The 24,482-nt window shown below is 37.4% G+C and overlaps 2 protein-coding genes across 3 annotated transcripts; one reads left to right on the forward strand and one right to left on the reverse strand.

Moving 5' to 3' along the window:
• Positions 1–2,170: 2,170 nt before the first annotated feature.
• Positions 2,171–16,715, reverse strand: ppil4 (peptidylprolyl isomerase (cyclophilin)-like 4). Its single transcript, XM_067481922.1, has 13 exons — positions 16,589–16,715; positions 16,216–16,283; positions 15,669–15,733; positions 15,435–15,552; positions 15,162–15,304; positions 14,929–15,025; positions 13,522–13,638; positions 13,304–13,428; positions 13,087–13,153; positions 11,276–11,387; positions 11,069–11,165; positions 10,855–10,987; positions 2,171–5,703 (listed from the first exon to the last, which is right to left on the reverse strand). The coding sequence occupies exons 1-13, from the start codon at positions 16,713–16,715 to the stop codon at positions 5,500–5,502; spliced, it is 1,473 nt and encodes a 490-aa protein (XP_067338023.1). The 3' UTR covers positions 2,171–5,499.
• ginm1 (glycoprotein integral membrane 1) lies at positions 16,714–23,732 on the forward strand. 2 transcript variants are annotated; one of them, XM_067481927.1, is made up of 9 exons: positions 16,714–16,872; positions 17,027–17,098; positions 17,229–17,328; positions 17,807–17,961; positions 18,819–18,978; positions 19,090–19,310; positions 20,949–21,112; positions 21,260–21,400; positions 22,783–23,732. In XM_067481927.1, exons 1-8 carry the CDS (start codon positions 16,714–16,716, stop codon positions 21,363–21,365), a joined length of 1,137 nt encoding a protein of 378 aa, XP_067338028.1. In that variant the 3' UTR covers positions 21,366–21,400; positions 22,783–23,732. The 2 variants fall into 2 exon arrangements, with proteins under 2 accessions (XP_067338028.1, XP_067338027.1); XM_067481926.1 differs by having other exon boundaries at positions 21,260–23,732.
• The last annotated feature ends 750 nt before the right edge of the window (positions 23,733–24,482 follow it).

The following is a 24,482-nucleotide window of genomic DNA, read 5'->3' on the forward strand; positions in this document are numbered from 1 at the left end:
GTTACAGAGGCATCAGGCAGTTGAGGTTTTATTAGTCATTCTGAAAATTTATTTTAATAATGTCTTTTAAGGCCACATGTGTCAACGGTTTCCAGCATTAGACAGAATACCGCATCGGGTCTATAAGTGTTTTCCTGGACTTTCCGTGATGGCAAAATATAGAAAATTCCTATTATTGGCATAACTGTGATTATATATCTTATACATAAAACACACCTGAGCATCTCTGGTTATTTGCTGTTTACCACCACAATATTTGGCACCAGCCTAATCTAAATTTCAGATCTTGGAGAGAGCCCAGCCTCACATATCATGTTCACAAAACCACAAGCTGATTTTAGATACAAACCAAGGTAACACAGTTTAATCTTCACAGCATCAAACAACACAAAACACTATCTTATCAACACTTCGATTCAGAAATACAAATACAGACTGTGAGCTGCCCTTCACTCACCTTGCAACAACATGCAGCTGAGTGAACACAGCTCAGCAGTGTTTTCAGCCTAATGTCACATTTTTTAAGAAAAGACATGAATAAAATTCATTTTTACAATCAAAGAGAAAAATATTTGTTATGTTTATTATTTTTGGGGAATATTTATGTTGCTATTTCTTTATCTCTCTCTCTATTTCTCTCTCTCTCATTCCCACACACACACACACAAATACATTAACTGTTGTTGCTTTATACAGTGTTTTTTTCATCTTTGGACAAAACTGCCCCCCCAAGACAGAAACAGGATACCACAGTGTGATGACACCATGACCAAAAAGAGGATAGGAAAGGAATAAAGTGGGAAGAATAAGTCCAGGAACAGGAAACAAAATGCTTAATCACAATGAAACAGCATGTTGACGCTGCTTTTTTTGTGATGTTTGTGCTTTATCTAACCAGGATGTAGGACATGCAAAAAATAAAAAGGTGTTTTTGTCTGTGTGCGTGTGTGAAAGAGCGAGACAGAGAGAGACAGATTGGCCTTAAGAAAGTGGGTGGGACAAGAACCTAGATGAAACTGCTTAGTAAGATCACTTCTGTACACTTGTGCTGACGTACACTTTAACTTCACAGTCGGACTGTCAACTGTTATTCAGGAAAGACAAGGGAAAGTTTGATATAAAAGAACAAGGAAATAATGGTTAGTGTACCACTGTACACTGGAAACTTCAGTACAATACTATGCTGTCTTACTGCAATGGGGTTAAAGATAAAAAGATATTACAATTTTATTATGAAATCTATTTCACAGGATTAAAGTAGAGTAGTAACTAAACAGTTAACTTCAAATCAAAAGACTATATAATAGATATTATCATAATCATCATTCTGCTTGTGCCCACAGATCCAAGAAACTCTGTGACTTGGATTGTGAGTATGCGGAACCTTCTCCCAGTAAACATCACCACACTGTCATGATTATGAGGTAATAACAAACTACTAAATATTACTTGGGGGTAATAACCACATAATGAATGCTGATCTCTGGGCCAGCTCAGATAAAGAAGACCCCCCTAAAGACCCCAGAGCCATTTTTTCTCCATTTCTCATTTGTTCTTTTGTTCCCGCTTACTAGAAAAATCATACACACACCTGCAGTATCCACCTGATGTATTAAGGGCCCCAAACTGCAGCTGCCCCACTTTTTGAATTCAGAGAGACTTATGAGGAAAAATCACTCCTGTATTTCACAGATACTTCTGAACAAATCCGCCACCATTGTAGCATTATGGCTGTAGTGATGTTTTGTCCACCACTTCACTCAAGACTAAAAGATCTCTGTGTGTGAAATACAACATTTGGCTGTCAATAGTTTAAAAAGAAATGAATATGCAGTTCAGACTCAAGTGTTAGCAGCAACACCTCACACACACACAGGCCTAAAAATGTCTGACATTTATTTTACACTAAAAGTACAACCGGTAGAACAGCTGAGACTTTTGCTGAAACACTGTACTTAGATATATGTTTTACAAGCCTCCAACTTTTTTTTACAGGCAAAGCTTTAAGACTGGGACTTTCTTGTGACAAACAATTTTTTTAGTTTAGTGGGAAAATCTGTCTTTCATACTAAGCACTGTGTGTATCCGACAGTGACGAAGCCTTTGCTCAGATTCTGTACTTTGTTGTGTTTCCTGTGACTTACTGGAAAACATAACAGTTTTGTTAAACAAACGTGCTGCAGCTGCCCAAAAATGGGTATTTGTGCATTAAAACAAGTTATTTTACCTCTTAAATCCAACAGAGCTTCTGGTTGATTAAATCAATCTGGTTTTCCTTTCTGTGCTAAACTGTGTAAAAAGAGGAAGATGTACAGCAGATAAGAGGGACAAATTATGTGGTTCTGCAGGTAATAGGCAGCTTGTAGATTGAGCTAGACTTTCCTACATGTTAGTCTGGGCTTGTTCACATGAATGCCCTGAGTTGGGAGTACACTGTACTTCCAAGAAACAACTGTGTTTTCTCTGGGTAAGACAAGCGGTTGATTTGGACGCAGTGCGAAGGAAGGATGTGATGTCCTCACAGTAAAAGAACAGACAATGATATCACTGTAAGAGTGCACCTCGACTTTTCGACTGCTTTGATTGCATAATTAATATTTCGTGGCATTTTTACAAGAAACACTGTATATATTAACAATTGTGTGTGGAAGTGGTATTTTCTTTAAGTTAATTGTCTAGTTTGCTTTTCCATTTTAGCTTACAGATGGCAAATATTGATAATATTGTTCTGTAGGCAACCTGTTTTTTTTTGTGATTATGACAAAAAGTGATTTGTTAAACAAGATAATCTTCTTGTTTAACAAATCACTTTTTAATCTTCCCATCTGTGAAGATTATCTTGTTTAAAAAATCACTTTTTGTCATAATAATCTTCACAGATATTCATCTGTGAAGATTATCTTGTTTAACAAACTACACCAAGGCCACACAATTTCCACATCACCTCCACTAAGTATCCATTCTGTAATTCGATTAAGACACCGACGTTTTCCCTCTTCTTGTAGTGAGGTTGTAAAGATAGATTAGTGAGTAGATAAGTCTTTGCGCTCAACATGATGTTAAATTTTTCCATTTACAACCTCTTTATTCTCATTTAGCCACTTGCTAGCAACTCTTTATAAAAACGTAAAAGCTCAAAAATAGCATGAGTGATGTATTTATAGATGAATTTTATGTAGTATATATGCAGTCCATAAACAGTAGAATTTATTCAGTAGAATAAAATGTTAAAACCTCTTTCCATTGTTGTAACTAAAGACCTTTTTCAGGTATTTTGCCAAAATGTATATCTGAATGGTGATATTTCACCACTAGTCAGAAAATGCAAACACTTCAAGAACCTTAAAAACAAACAAAAAAACAATATACTTTAACAGCATTTGACAGCATCAACTGGACAACTTACAAAAACTGTTTATTTAACATAGGGATTAAATGAAAGTGTGAGCATGACTTAGTTTAATATGTCATAAAGCTGAATTCTGCTCCTTCATTCATACGTCTAAAACTATTTGGATCTTTAGTGTTTAGATAAGGCTCAGTATTGATTTAACATGAGTAAGACACTGGCAAACCCTGCTGCATACTTAGCTTTGTTATGCCATGTGTTTAATTTGGAAACAATTAGTCCCAGTGTTGGTGTTTTTTTATGCTGTGTGATTTAACAGAAGGTTAAAGGTGACACAGGGTTGTGCACACATCGTAGGCGGTTGGGAAAGTCGCTACCATTGGTTTCAGCTGTGGGAGTAAAGCTGTGCAAGCCTTTTTTTCCACTCTGCTTGATGATGCCACCTTTCAGTTTTTTTACAGACTTAAACCTCTAGTTTGTTCAGCCCTATTCCGGAAGACTTGTTTCCATTTCTGTTGACCACACCCCTTCACCCACAAAACAACGTGTTTTCGGGAAATTAAAAACATTGTCAAAAACAATGACATAATATTGATGTGTGTATGTGTGTGTGGTTAGTTTTGCAGATGATCAGAATTTAAATTAGGTCATGCACCATCCTGTAATGTCTAACAGGATAACATTAAGCTTAATCCCTCTGGAGAAGACTTGCATTCACCACTTCATCTAATAGTAATACCTTAATCATAAATTAATCAACTAGAACTCAAACAGAAATGTAAAATTCTAAATACTATTGGTTTAACAAGGTCTTTAACCTTTGTTGACTGAGTGGACTTATGAGTTGGGGTTACGGCCAAATCTGGTCATGGTGGCAGGAATAAAGTAACAGAATCTGCTCAACTTTTAAACTGGATGGTGAAAATGGGCAGAGATATGTGGACAAATGTGAGATGAATAAATATCTCCTGGTGTGTTTCCTGACATTTTGAAATGTGGTCAGACAGATTTACCCGACTGAGACTGGCTCAATTATTGATTTACCTACATTTGTATCATTATGTTGATAAAAGCTGACATGAGCTTTGATGCCCACAAATATTACAAATCAGGGTGGGAGACAGATCTTCAGCAATGTTCAGTGGTCAGCATCAAGAAGGAGACAATATGACATCGTTTATTGGGGCAAATGCTGACCCACCGAGTGCAGCTTCAGGGTTCCGTGTCTGAGTGTCCATGAAACTTTTACATGTTGAACCAGGCAGAACAGGGATCCTGGGGTAAACCCTGTAAACAGATTTTATTTTGGAGCAGATGGTAAGTTGGGCAAAGAACTGATCTGGTATTATTCCTGCCTATCTGCTAACATTTGCAACATTTTTGTTTATTGTAATTTTATAAAAAATTCCTCACAAGCTGGGTAGAGTGGATTGATTGGGAGTCATCCTGATGTCAGGAAGATTCTCCAAAGGTACATTTTTACATGCACATCTATGGTTTAAACTGCTTCTTATAATAACATTTTAACACTAAGACCTGATCTCAACTTCAGTTATCTCTGACTTTTATTCCTTCTTAGATTATTTGTATTTCAGATGCCACTTCACTTAATTTTCATTTCTTTCAGAAGCACATGATACTTGCAGCCTCAGACATGTTAGCTTCAGCTCTATAAGAAGGTGGGTGGAGGGAGACACCAGTGAATTCCCTCAGCACTGGGGAGACACACTACACCCAGCAATTTTCCATAGTCACATTTTTATGAAAAAAAACCCACCTTTTAGAAACTGAGGTCTAAGATAAGGCATTAATCATCTACCAACTTTGTTCTAAACCAAGGAGTGTATAAGAAAAAGAGGAAGTGAATGACATTTAGATGAGGAAGTTTGTTATTTAACTGAAATAAAGAGTTGAATAAAGTGTTGTTAATTGGATTTTTTTAATATACATATCAAAAGCATTTTTTTTTGGGGGGGGGGGGGGTTAGGGTTGGGTTATGACATTTGATTTTCAAGGTCAGATGACTAAAGGAAGCCAGGGGTTAAGACATGACAACAGATAGCAGATTATTCATGAGGAGTACAGATGTCGAGCCATGGTTTAACTCTCTTCTGTCACAAACAATAAGGTTATTTCTTCCCTAACCTCCCTCATCTGTATCGGCTCCTTTCTTTATCCTTAGACTTCTTTGGGGAGCGGCTGCGGCTCCTGTCCTTGTAGCTGTGTCCTTTTTCACGTCCTTCTTTTCCGTGTTTGACCCGGGACTTATGTCTGTGGCCCCTGTCTTGGGAGCGAGAACGAGATCGGGAGCGCTGGCGGCCTGTCTTTCGGTCTTGTCGGCTCTCCTCACTGTCCTGAAAAAAGTGAGAAAAAAAGTGAGAGATACTGTTAATGAGAAAGACAAATTGTGCAAAGATAAGCACCTAAGACAGTGTTCAGAGCCATGTTAGAATACAAAACACTTTCAAAAAAACAAAATAACCACTCTTACGACTGGGTGATATTACTACTATGAAGGTAAAAACATGATCAGAAACTATGGCAGAAATATCTAATATTTTCAGCACATGAAAACTGTCAGTAAACCACACACACAAGTACACACTTGTCGGTGTGGTTGGCTGAGCCTCTGCTTTCACTGCCCACACTCACCACAGCACCTGCTTCATGAAATGGGGATCACAGTTTCCTGGAAAAGCTCTAACTTTCTTGAAACAATGCATCATCTGCATTGACATCTTAGTACACCAACAGTAACTAAAGAGAATGACTAAACCTTTGTGAACAGACCCAAAATTACTAGCAACCATTGGAGGATGCTAATTGTTTTGAACTTCTGATATTTCAATATTTGGTAGTGATGTTTCAAGCAGATAACTGATTAGTGTGACTGGTGTCCTTAAACTTATGAGTCAATCAAGTCTATTTACATGGAAAAAAGTCGTCACTGTGTTGTGTGGTAGCACTGTGTGCACAGGCTTGAGAAAGAAGAAAGTTGAGTGAGGAGATAAGGTAGAGACTATTGGTTAAACATGGTTAGGGTGGAAACTGTTCACATTTGAAATATTGCCAGTTTTTGGAATACTGTATTTCAGTACTGGTACCCAGTGGTTCTTTTTTTAACAACAATGACACTACGTCACTTTGTGTTGTGAACAGGAGTAAGCTCCCTTTTATTCTGTCATGTGCTGACACACAAACACCTAGTCCAAAAGAGCATCAGGAAGCAGTCTTCTGTCAATATACAGGTAAAATCTTTGAGCTATACTTACAATGCAAATCTGTGCAGGTTGATAAGAAATCAGCTTACTCATCTGCTACATGTATACGTAGATTTCCAGTAATCATGTTACTAAAAAGCATGTAAACACAGTGAATAATTATCTTGTCACTGATTTTTCAGAGAAAACTATATTGGGATTTTTGCTAAAACATAAAAATGTAGCCACGGCTTGATAATGTTGGTCTCAAGACACAGTGCTGCAAAAACTTACAGGCCAGATAGCACTTAAATTCAAATTGATTATTAGGTAATGGTAAACATGTGTATTTCACTACTTAAAAGCTATAAAGTCAATATATAGTACTGGATTGTCTTAGTGTCTTACATGACAAGTAAGTCTTATGTGAGGAGTGCTGATTGAGGGCAATCCTAGTCGTAGCACACCTGATCTGCCAACAGAAGCTCATAATGTGAGGACTGAGTTTCTGTTTGTTTTAATTTTCTTGGTCAAAATGAGAAAAAAAATTGGTGTGACAATGGGAGAATCAGAAAACACACCAGCGTTTGTTTAATCTCCAACCCAGTTACATGTTAAGAGTTTAAAACTTAATTTATACATTAGGTTTCGATCATGAGGGATTCTACTCGGGGTGAATAATTTAGAGAATGCAATGGTTACTAAAAGTTACCTTTTGCGTTGAATTTGGAGGAACTACTTGTGACATTAGTTGTGTTGTTCTTGTTTGATCTGTTTATTGCAAGCAGGTGAAAACTTTGTGGGGGTTAAATAATTTTGAGTGGGAATGTAGGGTCCGGCAATACAGTCAAGCTATTTTGTTTTTCAAATTTTCAATTACTTTTTATTACAATTAGCATTCATTGAAATAACTGAAAATGCTCATTTAACCAATGTCTACATCTGTTAGAAGCAGCCTGCTCCACCTCTTCCAAAGCAAGACACTGAAGGCTGACAGAAATTGATTTTTTTGAAAATGGAAAAACAAAATTACCTGGATAACACTTAAGTCACATTAAGCTAGATTCATGCTCCTCATGCCTCATGAATTTACACAGAGCATTTATACCTGTGCAATGGTGTGTTTGTGTCATTCGACAATAACAACTTCTAACTGTTAGTTCGTAGTTGAGTTTCTAGGCTATGTTGTGTTTTCTTTTTTTGGAATGAAACTGAAGGGTTTGTGTTAGAGTTGGAGCTGACAAATGCGGAAACACATCAGAGAAGATGACCTGTACAACCACTGAACTGACTTGGATACAAGGACCAAGTGGATCGGTCGCAGTTGCTGCGGACTGCACTTAAGATTTCTCAGGAGAAGAGGACACAGAGAGGGCCTATACAGTGCATATATGATACCTTCAGTGTAGATTTGACACAGAGGCACAAATAAAGCTCAGACTAACGTCAGGAAACATAGACATAGACACTGTGAAACAGAGTAAAGTAAGAATACATTATAGAAAGTCAAACAATCACAGGAACAACACAGAATATCTGTAAAACATTTCTGGGAATTAGCTATTATGCACTGCCATGAGGTAAGAAAAACAAGGAATCTGACACTGATTGTGCTGCATGACAAGCCCCAACAGTCAGCCAGAGTCATAAAGAACTATGGCGGAAAAAGAGAAGTCCTGCAACAGACACTGTGAACCGATCTCAACTTGATGGACTCAGTGTGAAAATAATTTACCGACAGAAGAAACAAGACAGAAAGAATCCACTTAAGAACTGTTGCTATGTCGGTTTGATTAAGTTCCCAGAGTTAAGAGCTAATAAAAAAAGCTAATAAATATTTCATGAATTCTTGCTTTCTTTTTGAACAGACTGTTTTAGTCTGCACTAAGACCACATTACTATTTTGCTTATGTGTTACAGGTCTGACAAGCATTGGCAGCTTTGGATTATTGGATTTTTATTTACATTTTTAATTGGTTTTGTTTATTGTAATAATCGGATTTAAGACGTCACTAATTGGTAAAACACTGGTGTCTTATGTGGCAGAATGTTGCCAAAGCAGAAGCATATCGCTTTATTAAGTATTCAAACACCTTTGTCCTTATGCACATTTTATTGTGTTGCACAAAAAAAGATAGCGTGTGCTATCATTCCAACGAGGTTAATCGATAAACATCATAGTTTTTCAATTATCTTAATTACTTTAGCTGGGGACCTCTCTCTCATCATTTCCTCTCTGTATCTTCTACTATGATCTTACTTATATGCAAGTAAATTTTTCCACTTGTAAATAATAGTTAATTAACATCCATTTCTGCAACTGAGTGTTTAAATAAACTTGACTGAAGAGCAAAGTAGAGACTGTTTGTGTGTACGCTCATGTGTGCATGCAAAGACATCTTCAAAGAATCAGGTTTACAAAATTCTTTGGACCAGCTTTTTTATGCCAATCATTGCTCTGAGTTGAAGGTAGTTACTCAAAAATGATCCAGATTAATCAGTAAACCAGGTCCTTGAAGAAGGTTCTGATGTTCCTGTCTGCGCGGACAACTTTTCTTACTGTCAAAATAATTATTTTCAAAACACACTTAAATCCTTGACAGTATGTCAGTTAGTGGGCAACTAATGCTTACTTCTACAGTACTAAACAAATCAAAACAATCCTGAACAAAATGTTCTGTTGTTGGTTGAACTACTTTTTTAAAAAGAAAGTGAACATCCTGCCTAGGTGTTTCCCTTTTAATTTATAGCTTCATAAATCACTCAACACAACATGGCAATGAGCATCGGATATCTACTACTGTGGGGAACCTTGGAGTTATTTGAGTCCAGGATATATAGATATAAGCTTGATTAGTTGCTATAGACACATACTAATGGGGGATCCCCTGATCCCATCTTTCTACTCACTCTAACCAGTCATGATGTCAGATGTCTGCCCACCTTCATTTTATATGAGGCTTCTCACGTTAAATGGAGCTTTTCTCCTATCATCACACAGGGCTTGCTCCAGGAGGTCTTTTTGGGTTCTTATCTATAATTCTGTAAGGTATTCTGTGCCTTGAGATCATTTTTGTTGTGAATTAGTGCCATATAAATAAAGTTAAATTGAACCTACATTACAGGGATTACTAGTTTCAGTACAAACATACCTTTTAAAGAGTGCTCAAAGCTAAAGAGAGAGGAAGCTATGAAGTCTGCTAAATGTTGATTTGAATCATCAGTTGAAAAGCACCACGCCAAATAGCATTTCCGTTCTCACTGAACTTTACTTTTGCATGTTCATTTAAAAATAAACAAACAGTCTTCAACCACCAGCAAAGCCATTCATTACAGTGCAATGTTTTTTCATATCTGCAAAAACTACAAAAAACATGTTTGCACATTGTCATTATGCACAACTGGAGATTGATGGGAAATATCTGATGTATTTAAAATACTATAGTCAAAACTCTAATGAGAAGACACTTTCTTCTAATTAGAATAAATAATGGGCTTTTCTATAGGGATGTCCCAATGCTACTTTTTCCAAGACTGAGTACAAATGCTTACATTTTAATACTGACACAAGTACTTCCATTCTCACAACTGTTGTTTTTCTAGTATGATTTGCTGGACAGTAAAATCCTCATTAATCTACTGCACAGTTCAGTTGATGAGTGACACTGGCAGACAATACTGGTCCAAATAGGGTCACAACTGAAATAAGTTTGTGAAACTCAAGTAAAGTTCTAGTTACTGTAGATCTCTCTCAGTTAAAAAATAATAAACATGTTTAAAATAATAATAATAATCATAAAATAAATATGAGAATGAATGTTAGCAACTGGATCTTATGGCTTTAGTAGAGCAGAGTTTACAGTTGGCTTTATTTTGTCTTTGACACTTGTCTTAAAAAAACCCGCCAAACTATAGACATTGTTCCACCCCTGCCTACTTGCTAAACCATCACGAAATTAACACAATATCAGGTGCAGTATTGGAGACGTTTTCTGAGTACTATTGCGAGTACACAAGGGCAGAATCGGACCTGATACTTTGAGTCCTGATACACAGATAGTTTGGGTATCGGGACATCCCTACTTTTTTACCATTTGAGGCTTTGATGATCACATGGATGCCATTTTATAAATATGAAAAAATCTGATTCCTTTCTAGTTTTAAGACAGAATATGTCACTGCTGTAAAAGCGAAACTACAAGTCATCTACTCTATTCTCAAGTATTGTCCTAGTAAGAGTATAGCAGAAAATCCGAATATGGTTGTTTACCACTGAGTGATTAGAGAGTAGAAGAAATGTGTTACCTTGTACTTTTTAGACTTCCTGCCATCCTCATCATCCGAATAATGGTGGTGCCTTTTCTCCTTATGCTTCTTCTCAGATGGCCGTTGGCTCGTCACCTCCTCTTCCTCCTCAATGAGCAGGTCATACTTGGAACTTTGGAAAAGTTATGGAAATCTCCCAGAAAATCAAAAATTCAGTGCTGACAGCTTTGTCAATTCAAACTGGAAAAGATACTCTTGTTTAGGCTTCACCTGGTCCTTAAGAGCCAGTTTGGATCGGTTCTCCACATCCTTCTCATAGGCTTTAAAGTCATCTTTAGTATACTTACCTCCTACGTAAAGGTGAAGAGGAGAGTAACAGTAGCATATAGAAACTAAGATTTTATGTAGTCAAAAAGAGAAATATCTGAAACGATAACCACAAAAAATTCAATACACATACCTTTCCCTTTCCATTTAATCTTTGCCACCGACTGGCTGAAGTCCACATGAATGCGGCGATCATCTATGAGCACATTGTCCATTTTAAAAAAGGCCTTTTCACAATCCTCTTGCTGTGGAGACAGATAACATAACAAGGGGTAAAATGAAAATAAAAAAATCTACAAAAGTCTACAAACATTAAAAAATTAACAATGACCAGTTTCTCCAAGGTCAAGAAGGGTGTCTTTATATACACTATATTGCCAAAAGTATTCGCTCACCCATCCAAATAAATGAATTCAGGTGCACCAAGCAAGGTCCATAAAGACATGGATGAGTGAGTTTGGTGTGGAAGAACTTCACTGGCCTGCACAGAGTCCTGACCTCAAACCGAGCACTGTGTATTATGTATTTCATAAACACACTCCTAAACCTCGTGAAAAGCCTTCCCAGAAGAGTTGATGCCGTTATAGCTGCAAAGGGTGGGCCGACGTCATATTAAATCCTATAGATTAAGAATGGGATGTCACTAAATTTCATATGGGTCTAAAGGCAGGTAAGCGAATTCTTTCGGCAATATAGTGTAGCTTGTTTTGCTTGAGCAGTTGTCCAAAAAGAGAACCAGTTTTAAAAATAGAAAATAAACCAGTGGGGATGCTAGACTGGGATTAAATAAGGAAATGAATTTAATGTTTCTGTCACACAATTATTTTTTTAACTTCTAGACATTTATTACGTCTAATAAGTACAACAAAATATATTCAGTCTGACACCACTTGACCCATTACTAGCTATAAGTATGTGTTAACAGGTATCTGTCTTCATATCTTGCTCCTTGTGTGGGAAAAACTGTTTTTATGAATCATGTACAGGACAAAATACCTTATTATATTTCAGAATGTAAACGGCAATACGCCAAATAAAAAACAATTTTATCTAAAATAACATACCCAGCACCCTCTAATGGTTTCATTACTCCCTGCAGTTTGACAAAGTGTAAATTTTGGCACAATATCTGGTTACTCAGGTCCTCGATGGGGATTTGTATAGGTCACATTCATCAGATACAATGTATTTACTGATGAACACCTGAATGGCCTGTAACAAGAACCACTTGAACACACCATTAATGAATAAACAGTGGATTGTGGCATTCTGACAGGCTCTAAAGATATTACTGTGACAAACAAAGTAATCATATGGTTCAATCTATACATCTCTAAAGAAGATTCAAGAGAAAGAAAATGGGAGACCTCATTCTCTATTATATGAGTCAAGATATTGCAAAAAAGACAAAGGCATTTGCAGTTGGTAGGTTTCAGCTTTACTGCCTGGAAGGAGACACAGAAGTCAAAGACACAATGGCTTTCTCAGATGTGTCAGCTCATTACTCATGTAGCTCTATAAACTGATCAAGTCACAGATTTATCATGTGTGACATTATACTCTATTTTTACTTACACACTTTGATCTATTTTATCTTACATGTTATATTTTAAAAGAGCTGTTGAATATATGCTTATGTGTCACCATGACTAAGATTTCTCCAATTCATTATTCTCCTTCCTCCTGCTGAGGAGCTAGAGCTGGTTTACTTTTAAAGTTTACTTTTTTTTGTTATTCGCAGTATTTCACGGTGAAGCCCCTGACAATATTTCTGAATTACATATAATAAAGTAGTAGTAGTAATTTTTGTCTCTCAGGTTGGCTAGATATTCTCACAATCTGAGCTAAAATTAAGTGTGCGATTTTGCTTCATTCCAAAACACTTGGTTGAGGATTTTTTAACAAATGTTTAACAAATATTTTTCAGGTACAGAACATACTAACCTTTTCAAACTCAATAAAAGCATAACAGAGGGAATCTCCAGTTTTCCAATCTCTGATGATCTCACAGCTGCACAGAACACATCAAACGTATTATGCAACTGAAACTAAATAAAAACTTGTACACACACACACACACACACACACACACACACAAAACTCAATAATAATATTAAACAAATCAAAAAAGCATTACGTGGGCCTCTGAGGTTATTGTCACCTTTTTATGGTCCCAAAGCGGGAGAAGATAATTTCCAGATCCTCGTCTGTGGTCACGGGGTTCAGTTTGCAAACAAACAAAACATTCTCTGGCGGCTTCACATCTGCATCAGGGAGGTCACCCACCTGGATAAATGTGGGACAGGACAGTGTAGAAATAACTCAGGCTGCATCTTTGCTACATTCAGTAGAAAATTGAAAGCATTTTTCTTCCCTCACCATCTCCAGCAGGATGGCCTGAGTCTTTGCCTCCTTCTCCTTCAGCCTCTCCTCCAGCTCCTCAGCTCCTTTCCCATCAGTGTCATCAATCACTTCATCCGCTCCGATTCTCCCACTCTGCACAGAGTATTTACATTTATTGTAAACATGTTTTGTCTTTACTTTTTTCTGAGCAGCATCAGCTGGGCTTGATCTTGAGCCTGCAGTTAAAAGCTGGAGCAAGAGTGCTGACTGGAACTAGCAAGAGAGATCATATTTCACGTTCACTAGCTTCTCTCCATTGGCTTCTGATTAAATCTAGAATAGAATTTAAAACCCTGCTTCTTACATATAAAGCTCTGAATGGTCAGGCTCCATCATATATAGAAGACCTCATAGCACCATATCGTCCCAGTAGACCACTTCGCTCTCAGAATGCAGGCCTACTTGTGGTTCCCAGAATTTCCAAAGGTAGAATGGGACGTAGAGCCTTTAGCTATCAAGCTCCTCTCTTGTGGAACCAGCTCCCAGTTCAGATTCGGGAGGCAGACACCCTCTCTACTTTTAAGTCTAGGCTTAAAACCTTCCTCTTTAATAAAGCATATAGTTAGTTATAGTTATGCTGCCATAGGCTTACACTGCTGGGGGACCCACCCCCCGATGCACTGAGCTCCTTTCCTCCTCTTGACCATCTCTCCTCTCCTCTCACCCCGCAGTTGTCACCACTGTATGTCATTCTCCCGTAGTTGTCTTTGTCCTCCTCTGTCCCCCTCTCTCTGTCCCTTTCTGCAGGTGTCCCCCGGCTTTGAAGTTGTGTGTCTTCCAGCGTGCAGCTACTGGTCCTACCAATCTGCCTGATGTTTTGTTGTTGCTTTTTGTTGCTCTGTTCTTTTCTCTCTCCCCTTTCCACTCACCCTAACCGGTCGAGGCAGATGGCCGTCACCCTGAGCCTGGTTCTGCTGGAGGTTTCTTCCGTTAAAGGGAGTTTTTCTTCTCCACTGTTGCCTATGGCTTGCTCCAGGGGGAATTGTTGGGTTCTCTTTATACATCTTTATAATCTTGACTTTATTCTGTAAAGTGCCCTGAGATGACTTTGTTGTGAATTGGCGCTATATAAATAAAGTTGAATTGAATTGAATTGTTTATGGGAAACATATGGATAAAAGTTTAGTGGCTTTGCGAAATCTTGAGATCTTTCCGTAAAAAAGTAACAGTCTGCCAATTTAATACTGTAGTTAGAACTAGTTGATGCCTCTAGAGACATCACTTGAGAACATTAATCAGATTTTACAGTTCCTTTTGAAGACAAGGTTTTTCCAACTTTTAACATTTTCAGTAGTACTCCAACTCATGTAAATACAGTTTGGTATGTGAAATCAATAGAATAGCCCTATTTAAGGGGGTGACAAACAGTGGGGGTGTACTTACATCTAGCTGCTCTTTGGTGGGTTCAGGTGAACGATCAGGGACTGGCAGCTCAGGAGGATCATCAAATGGGTCTTCCAGAATCACAGTGTGGTTTATTCTGATGAATAAATTCGGTTTATGCAACACTGTATCATAAATGTAAAACCTAGTGTCGTGACTAGTGCTGAAAAGTCCTTTAACCAGTGTATAACATAAAAATATGGACTCTGCTGAACTCTATTTTTCTACCTCACCTGATATCCTGAAATGGGACAAAGTCCTTATCAACAAAGGTCTCATTTATTTTGGTCAGAACATCCATGCCTTCGGTAACTTCACCAAACACAGTATGGACTCCATCCAGGTAATCCAGCTTCTCACCAGTCGTAATAAGGAACTATGGACAAGAACAGACTTCATCTGTAAATTTGATATAGTTTATTCTAAAAAAAAAAAATTAAAACACTGTACTCCACTTGCCATGGCATCCACCATGCCAAAGATTACACAGTGGGTCCATCTATCACCTGTGAACCATGCTGATCGTTTCCATTGTTCACCATAGATACAGTCCCTTTCTTTTTGTGTTTGATACGTGGGGCCTTCTCTGCATCAAAAAAGCGGGCCTGGTCACCATACAGTTTGCTAATCACACACAATAGACAAAACGTGTCAGTGGTCCACTTGTGTTGTCAAAAAAAAAAAAAAAAAAAAAAAAAAAAGGAAAAGAAAATTCTACAGCATTAATGTAGATAGCTGACCTATAGACAGATTCTCCACCACGGCCAGTCCCAGTGGGATCTCCAGTCTGAATGATGAAATCTCTCTGAAGAGGGGACAGATACATTGATATTTACAGCATGTTTGGTGCACATTCTAAGCCAGTGAGATAATTTAGGAAAGCACAGTAGCTTAACCTGTATCTGTATTCATCCCAAGATACTAGTCCTGGTGCAGGAATTGTTTTGGGCTGCACCTGGGGTCCTATTGTCTAGTTTTGTTTTGTTTTTTGACGTACAATCAGTCTGGCTAAAAGTGCTGCAAAAGATTTGTGTGTGTTTGTGGGCGGGTCTCTACACCGTTCAGAAGCCCAGGGCAATCTGCGTAGCACGTCCTATTAAAGTAACTTTTCAAAAAATGGTCTATGTAGGAACTGTGGTTTGAAGCTTCAGAGCGGAAATTGTCTGTGCCTACATCACCCCCTTCTGGCGAAGATGAGATGTGCCCTGTTTGAACTGACGGAGACCAATAATTCATTCACATCCTTAGTAAATACACTTGCGATAAAATGTTAATGTCGAGTCATACCTGAACATTGTGGATAAGGCTGTAGTTGTAGTATTTTATCTTGCATAGCTTCAGAAAGTTTAAGCAAGCTGCAAAAAAGAAGAACACTGTGATTACACCAACAGTAATTCCATGTCGTTTATAACACTTCACATCCATTAAATATGAAAATAAGAAATAATCGTTTGCTGACTTATCACAGCTCTGCTGCTGTTAATGAATTAGCTAACTAATACGATACAAATGCTAATTAAACAGATGAAAAGAAATGCACAAGCTAACAGCCTAAGCTAGCTGCCCTTTATCCTGTTATTAAGCTTGCCAACAGCTAAGTCAAACAGTTAGTAATTAATACACTTATCTGCCCTTATGTCCAGATATTTGATTATCTTACTTTTAGGCCTTTCTTCTGTAAACAAATCAATTACAATGTCGCCTAACGTCGTTTCAAGGAGCACCGCCATGCTGACGTTCCTTGTCTCGCGAGAATGATATTTTGGGATGTCATATTTTGGACGCATGCGCAGATTATATGTGCCTAATGTTTTCGTGAACGCTGTCTTGGTGCTTGCTGAGTTTTTAGCACCAATAAAGATGACAGGCTCAGTAGTTTGTATTACATTTCTTTTTTTTGCTTCAGTAACATGCTCGGAGTCCTCGTCTAAGCAGCTGAACACGGTAATACCCAAAAGCAAAAACGTATAGATGTTGATTTTAGCATAGTGTTAGCTTGTTGATGAAGCAATACTCTGGCTGGCAGACATTGTGGTTTTCATCCTTGCGTCCTGTCTTGTTTCTTTTTCTTGTTATTTTACTTTACTGATACTGATAGGAGAATATACTGATAAACGTGACAGCAGGGACACTAACAGACAGACAGTTACAAGATTCCAACAATTTGCAGGTATGTAGTTCAATCTATGCAGTTCAATCAAACAATCTTACTACGCATAGATTACGTTTTATGTTATTTTTTGTGACTTGCAACATATGCCAATAGGATCATGTCTTAATGCTCTTTTCTCATCTCTCAGATCAATTTAAATATATCAGTGGGTGATGAGCAGGTGCTGGTCAATGACATCCCAGTAGAGCTGTCAGGGGTCACCAGGTTCAACTGTCAAGCACTTCTGTGTGAGTGTTTTTTTTTAACATTACTAAAATGTTCACTAGCTATGATGAGGTATTAATGATTAAACATTTATATAATGGGGCAGCAGAGACATGGAGTGGTTAGTGTTGCTGCCTTACAGCAAGAGATTTGCGGTTTCTTTCTGTGTGAAGTTTGCATGTTCTCCCCATGTTTGCATGGGTTTCCTCTGAATACTCCAGTTTTCTCCCGCACTCCAAAAACATGCATGTTAGGCTAATTGGTGACTCTAGTAAATTTTCTATAGGTGTGAATGTGAGTGTGAATGGTTGTCTGTGTGTGTAAGTCTCTCTGTGGTCCTGAGATAGACTGGGGACAGGATCTACCCCGCCTCTCCCCTGATGACAGCTGGGATAGGCTCCAGCTCCCCTGTGACCCAAATAGGAGTGGTTATAAGTGGTTATGTATAATTGATAATTGGAGCTTTTTAAAATATACAGATTTGTGTTTTCTTCTTTCCAGTGGACAGCATTAATGGCAGCAGTGAGTTTGAATCTGGAGATTTTGTGTCCACTGTCACCCGGGTGATGGTGAGCCAGAACAGGCTCTACAGTGAATCGGACGAGGTAGTGGCTCTGCAAGTGTTCAGTGAAGTAATAGAGATGGATGGCAAAGAGGTAAAACTCATTCTCTTATGGATTTGTCTGAAATTTGGGAGTCAGTCTTAGTGTTTTCATAAGTTGTTCCACTGTGTTCCATATGAAATGTTTATATTTTTTAAGGAAAACCTTAGTGAGGTAGTTTAAATATAAAAATAAAGGGAATGGCATGCCTTTTCAGTGTAGAATGCTGTCAATGTTTATTGAAAATGCCTTGCACAGGATGCAGATCACCCACTCCCCCACAGACAAAGTATCCCCATATCATCACATTTCCACTTCCATGCTTCACTGATAGTGTTAGGCAGGAATCTATCATCTTTTTGAGCTCTGCGTCTAACATGTTCTTGGCTTTGATCGAAACACTTCTAAAAGTCCACTGTTTGTGCATTTACACCTTGATTCTAGCAGCAGATTGATTAAAGTCAACAAAAGATATTAAAAATACATAAGTGTGGAGGTGTTTGAACATTCTTTCTTGCCAGTATATGTTATTTAAATGAGGTGCTGATGAGTTTGCAGCCTCACGAAAGCATTCCATCAAAGCAGATGGCTGCCCACCGGGATCCTGGTTCTGCTGGAGGTTTCTTCCATTAAAGAGAGTTTTTCCTCTCCACTGTTGCCTAGGTCTTGCTATCGGGATTTTTGGGGTTTTTTCTAAATATCTTGTTAGTCTTGAAATGACTTTGTTGTAAATTGGCGCTATATAATTAAAGTTGAATTGAATTTACCCATGAATTCCTGATGGTATCCAGCAACGTACTTCATTTTTCACTTCTTTATTTAGTCTTTTACCGTACTGGCTGATCTAATACAGTAATAAATTGTAAAAATGTGTTTTGTAATATTTTTATTTTTTTGGTTAAATAATTTAGGTCCAGCAGCCTGACATGTGTGAGGTGAAGATACTGATGAGCCCAGAGTTCCAGAAGTTGGCTCAGTTTACCAACATCTATCCAATTGGACACAGTGAGATATTCAGGGTTCCCAGAGAGAATGATGTGGTTGTCACAGATCCACCAAGTCCTAGAAGAAGTAAAACAACACATTGCTGTTTGTCATTCTATTTTTATTTTTTATTATTAAACTAGTACACTATACGTATCTGATTATTTTTTATTTTATTTGTATTTTTTTTAACGTCAGATGAAGATCAGCTGATCTCTCAGACCACTAGCCAATACCCCTTGAAGCACACAGAGACCACCCAGGAAGAGGCTGCAGCACCTGGAAAACTCCCAGAGACACCTCTTCGTATGGACCCTGACTTGCTGTATGACGTCAGATATGATGAAGAGTTTGATGACAGAGAGCCAAGCCAGCGTGATCAGATTCAGATGGAAACTCCACCCATATCGTCTTATTCTGTAAGAAATATCTAATTCTCAATATTCTAAGTTAATGTCATGTTCTGCTTCAGAAGTGCCTAACAATTTTCAGAATGATTTAGGTTGAATAGGTTTGGTTTATTTTTTAAGGTGAAGAAAATTAGATAGTGAGCTTGTTGAGGGTTAGTTAGAAAAAACTGGATGGACTAGAATCGTTTTCTGAAGTCCTCACTGTGACAGTAGACTGTAAATATACTGTAGCTGCAAAATAGATTAATCTTTTTAGATGGGCCTCTATCACACAAAAAGTATGGAAATTCTTATCACCTGCAAACAATTAGGAAAGCTTCGAAAAAAATACTGGGATGCTATTGTCAGCAACTTGAAATAGAGCAGAAGGTGATTTCCACTGCAAAGTTTGTAGTGCGCATCTTTCCAAGGAACTAAAATTCAGAAACCTTCCCTGGAATAGAAGTCTTCAAGGGAATTGTGACCTGCATTTCCACATTAGGGCCAAATCCCTGATAAGAGTAAGCAAATTAACCCTTTGTCACTGCTGTTGATATGTGCAAGAGATTTAAAAAAAAAAAAAACTCTTTGTTTGAAATGATGCGATATTCAGCGCTTTAGGCCCTGCCATAATAAAGTTAAAAAAGAACTACCCTCCACCCACTCTCCTAAACAATGAAGTTTTGGGGGGTCAAACTATGGCAATCAAACTAAATTAAGGACCATTTCCGACACAAAAGCTGGGATCCAGAGATCTAAATTCTTTTACCTGCATTCCACCAGAGCAACCATAATGAAAATTTATTTCTTGGGCTATAGATCTCCCCCCATAATAAAGTTAGGAAGTAATACTTCTTAAAGGTCCAAGAAGAACCATGTTAGGGTCTATATTGCTTGCACGAGTCAGTTGCTGACTGCTCAAACACTCAAACAGCCTTTTAAAAACCCATGATAAAACCAACTGGGTTTTTAATCTACTCAGCTGTGGAAATGCAAATCACAGCTTCAAAGGGGCTCTAACCCTAACCATCAGAGGGAAGGTTAGGAAAAAAGGAATGTAATTGTGGAAACTGGCCTATATAGACCCAGATTTCCCATATAGAAATAAGTTCCTCAAAAAAAAAAAGATTCCTTGGCCCCTGGGAAATTTTTGAACCTTAGAAATGAACCTTAAGTCATTTAATTGATTTGATGATCAACAGAGGAATTATCACAAACTATTTTGTATTATTTTATTTTTATTAAGAGTTTTTAAATAGGCTTCAGTTGTGGGCATTTGCTACTTTTCTTTGCATTAAGTAAAAATTAACAGAATATATATTAGGATTTTAATCAGATTGTACAAAAGAAGACCTCTGACATTCGGTGTAAGGAAATTTATTTTTTCTGACATTTCATAGACCAAGCACAGAGAAAATGGTAAAAAAAAATTAATATTAAGAGAGCCTAAAAGGGGTCAAAAATTTCAGTGTAATAGATTCAGCAGTCACCGATTCGCGCACAGAAATTCTTGATTAATATGCAGACTCCTTTTATCTGCAATAAACAGAGTAACTGTGTGTTAACCTGTACACATGATGTTTTTTGAAACCCTGTGTAAGTTGTATCAGTACAGTAAATTGTTAAAGTAAGATAGACACAGTAAAATTGTGTCTATCCTCTCCTCAGGCCATGTGTGAGTGGGTGGAGCAAGTGAGGGAGCGTCTGAGGCGCTTCTGCTCTGAGTCCCTGCCTCTCTTCTTCCTGGTTATGTGGGTGGTGGTCATTGGAGTTGTAGGATCAGCGGTCATTGTCAAGATCTTGGACATTTTTTTCCCAACTTGTGAACATAAGTGAGTTTGTTTTATGGGTGAAAAGATTATGTACTGTAATAACTAGTTTTATTATGTAATTTTTTATGTGAACACAGACCGGCTAGCATCTCTTTTTGTATTATCTTTAAATGCTTAACATTTTTTATCTTTTGGTCTGTTTTTAAGGCATATTTTTCACCTAAACCCTGTCTCTCTGATGCCTGAGGACGAGAAGCACACTCTGTTGGAAAACATAGAAATAGAAGCAGAAGAGGAAGAGAAAAAGCCTTGAAATAGGATTGAATTGGCCATCTCCATTTAATTCGGGTTTGTTCTTGTTTATTTTCTAACTCTGATTTATATGTTACATTTTCAGCATGGGCGGGTTGTGTCCCCAGCTTATGTTCACATTTGTGAACCATTAGCCCTTCGTTACTTGACTTGATAAAGTATGTAACACATTTTTTTAAACAAGCAATTAACTATTAGATAGATTACTTTTGCTTCACCCACTTCTAAAACATGTCATGGCAAGAGCTGTTCTCCTAAAGTCATTGAGATTATTGCTTATCACTCTAATCTCAAGGTCCATTGAACAGCTTTTCTTTGTGAATACTGTGTGATATTGTCAAATGGGTGGAGCTCTTTAACCTGTTTAAGGAATGGTTAGATATTTTTGTGAAACATGCTGGTTAGCTTTCTCCTCAAGAGGAGAAGACTGATATGTTGCATCAAGATCCAGCAAGAACCTAATGGCCTAGATTAAAATAGAGATTGGAAATAGAGAGAAACAGCTAGCCTGCATGTTTTGTTTTGTTTGTCTACTTTTTAAAAAAATAAATTTGTGTACATGTCCTTTTAGGGGTAGATAATTTCTTGGTGTAGTACAGCAAATTCCTATTGCTGAAAGATATTGTCAATTCAGATGGTTTGAGTCAAGTTTGAACAAATGTCTACGTAATTAATTTTAAATAATTTTAACCAAACCCATATAGGGTAATACCAGACTTTTAATATACAGTGCTGATGTCCACCTTTTGGGATGTGTCAAAGGGAATGTCAGCATTCGAATATTTAATTACCACTATATTTTACCACTTCGAGGTGACTGTGTAAATATTGAATAAAAACCGACTGTCCTAAGAGTTTTGCATGAAGTCAGGAAGATTGTATTCCTCTACCACAAGGAAAGAATGGACATACACCTATATTTTAAAATGTCAAACTGTTCCTTTAAGCCAACATAGATAAACAATGTTGCTCAGAAAAATATGCTGTGCTCAGAAAAAATGGAAGTGTCAACATCTGTAGTTCAGTGACAGGTTCCTGTCAGGTTCAAAGATCAGAAGCTTAGCACTGAGATAGCTTTGTTGTGGTTTTCCATCTGTATGTCTGTTGTCACAAAACCAAGGCACATATAGGTATGAACAGACACCAGTTGAGGAGAGCAGGTATGTAGGTTGAATAAATGAAAATGAACACTGACAAACATTAGGGACTGCTTCAGTAATTTAACTTTACTTTTAATATGTAGCTGTCCTCTATAGGTCATGTTTTTCACACACTATAGTTTTCTTCAAAATTGTAACCACTGCTGAAAAACATTGGTTAAGAAAACTTAACAGCCATTATATGTGAACTGAGTAATGAAAATTTGATTATAATTTGTGTGTCTGCACACAGTGATTACCATTTCTCTTCCAAACCAGATTTGAATGTCAGCACTGAAAAGAACACCTCCTTTCAAATACTGAGGTACTACTTCTTAGATGCTGTCACTTAAGGAAGTATTATTTTTATTTAACTTGAATATGCATGGGGCTTTCTGATGGTGATAATAGTAAACTATAAGTGATGTGCAAACTGTCTATGCACTCTAAATACACATGACAAAGGACTGCTAACTGCACAGATGTAAAATAGTGTCTACAAAAGAAATGGCCAGAAAAGTGTAAAGAGAAGACCCTACACTTAGTTCAGAATGTGACAGGGTAAAAAATCTGTGGTCACTTTCATTATTTAGTATAGCATACAAATGTTTTCCTAGGCTTTGTATGAGGGACCAGGCAGGCTGTGCACAAGGCAGATTATTGGCCCGAAATGTATGTTTCATTCTGCTAAACCATGTCAACATTATTTTTATGTTATTCTAAAATTTACTTATCACACTTTTAAAAAAACACCTTTAAAACGTCAGCTAATGTATCTTAGAGAAGCTGAGGTTTTGACATCGTCTTGTCCCCGGGGTTTAGTTGAGCTACAAGATGCATGATGTTCTACAGTAGCAAAAGGTGCATGTGTAGTCCAGATACTGAATGCACTCTTCAGTTTTGTCACAGTCACACATTAAAACACATGAAATTGCATGATGGGTTGAGACATCTCTACCTAAATAAATAATTAATAAAATCTTCAAAGCCAGTCCAACAAATTGCTGCAGATGACACCAAATGAGCCTGTAAGGTGAGCAGTACACCAGGCATGAAGTCAACTGTTTCTGATAAACAGCAAAAATGTTTTACTTTGCTCTTTGTTTAGATGTCATTGGGCTCAAGTGTTACTATTTTGAGACATTGTGGGTATAAACTGTACGAATTACAGCTGGACTGTGTAATTGGTTCTAAATAATGCTGAATAAATGCTTTCCTGATGACCATCATGTTTGTGTTTGATTCTTGTGCAGGCTGAGAGAGCTCACTGACTGAGCAGAAAGCTTCACTAAGAGCAGGGTCTAATATTGCAATAGGCAAGCACAGACCTCTTTCAAGGTCTTGTTACTTTGTAATTTGGCCAAAATGTTATTCCACACACCACAATAAAGTAGGCAGTTTTAAAGTAGTTTAAAAAAAAAAAGGTCAAAACTCAAAATATTCCTTTCATATGGTGCCCCTAAATCCTCTCATCAGCAAGAGAGCAGCCATTTATTTACAATCAGTTATTCTTCATACATTCTGTCAAGTGGCTCATCAGATGGATAAATATAATAGCAATCTAAGATTTGAGAATTCACAGATGCTGAATACACAATGTACTCAAAATTGTTGTATTCAGCTGTTTAATGCTTTACAGATTTCTGTATTGTTTCTTCAATATTCAATCTATATTGCTCCTTGTTTTTTTTGTATTTGTTTTCTGTGCTGTTCTGTATAACAAGCTGCTCCTAACAAATTGCCCATGGAGGTATTAATAAAGTTGTTGATGAATGAGTGAGTTTGTAAGAGCAGTGTAAACCAATATCTATTCTTGCAATTTGCATCATTGACAGATTGAGAGCATAGTAAAATTGGTTTGATTAAAATGTAAGTGGAGAATCATGTTAAATCTTACTACACAGAATGGATTACATCTTCTCGATATTTGTACAAAGCCAAAAATATGGGACACATTTTTGCTGTTAGAAAGTGTGTTG

The sequence above is a fragment of the Channa argus genome, chromosome 17 (genome assembly GCF_033026475.1).
Source record: "Channa argus isolate prfri chromosome 17, Channa argus male v1.0, whole genome shotgun sequence".
NCBI classification, from domain to species: Eukaryota; Metazoa; Chordata; class Actinopteri; order Anabantiformes; family Channidae; genus Channa; species Channa argus.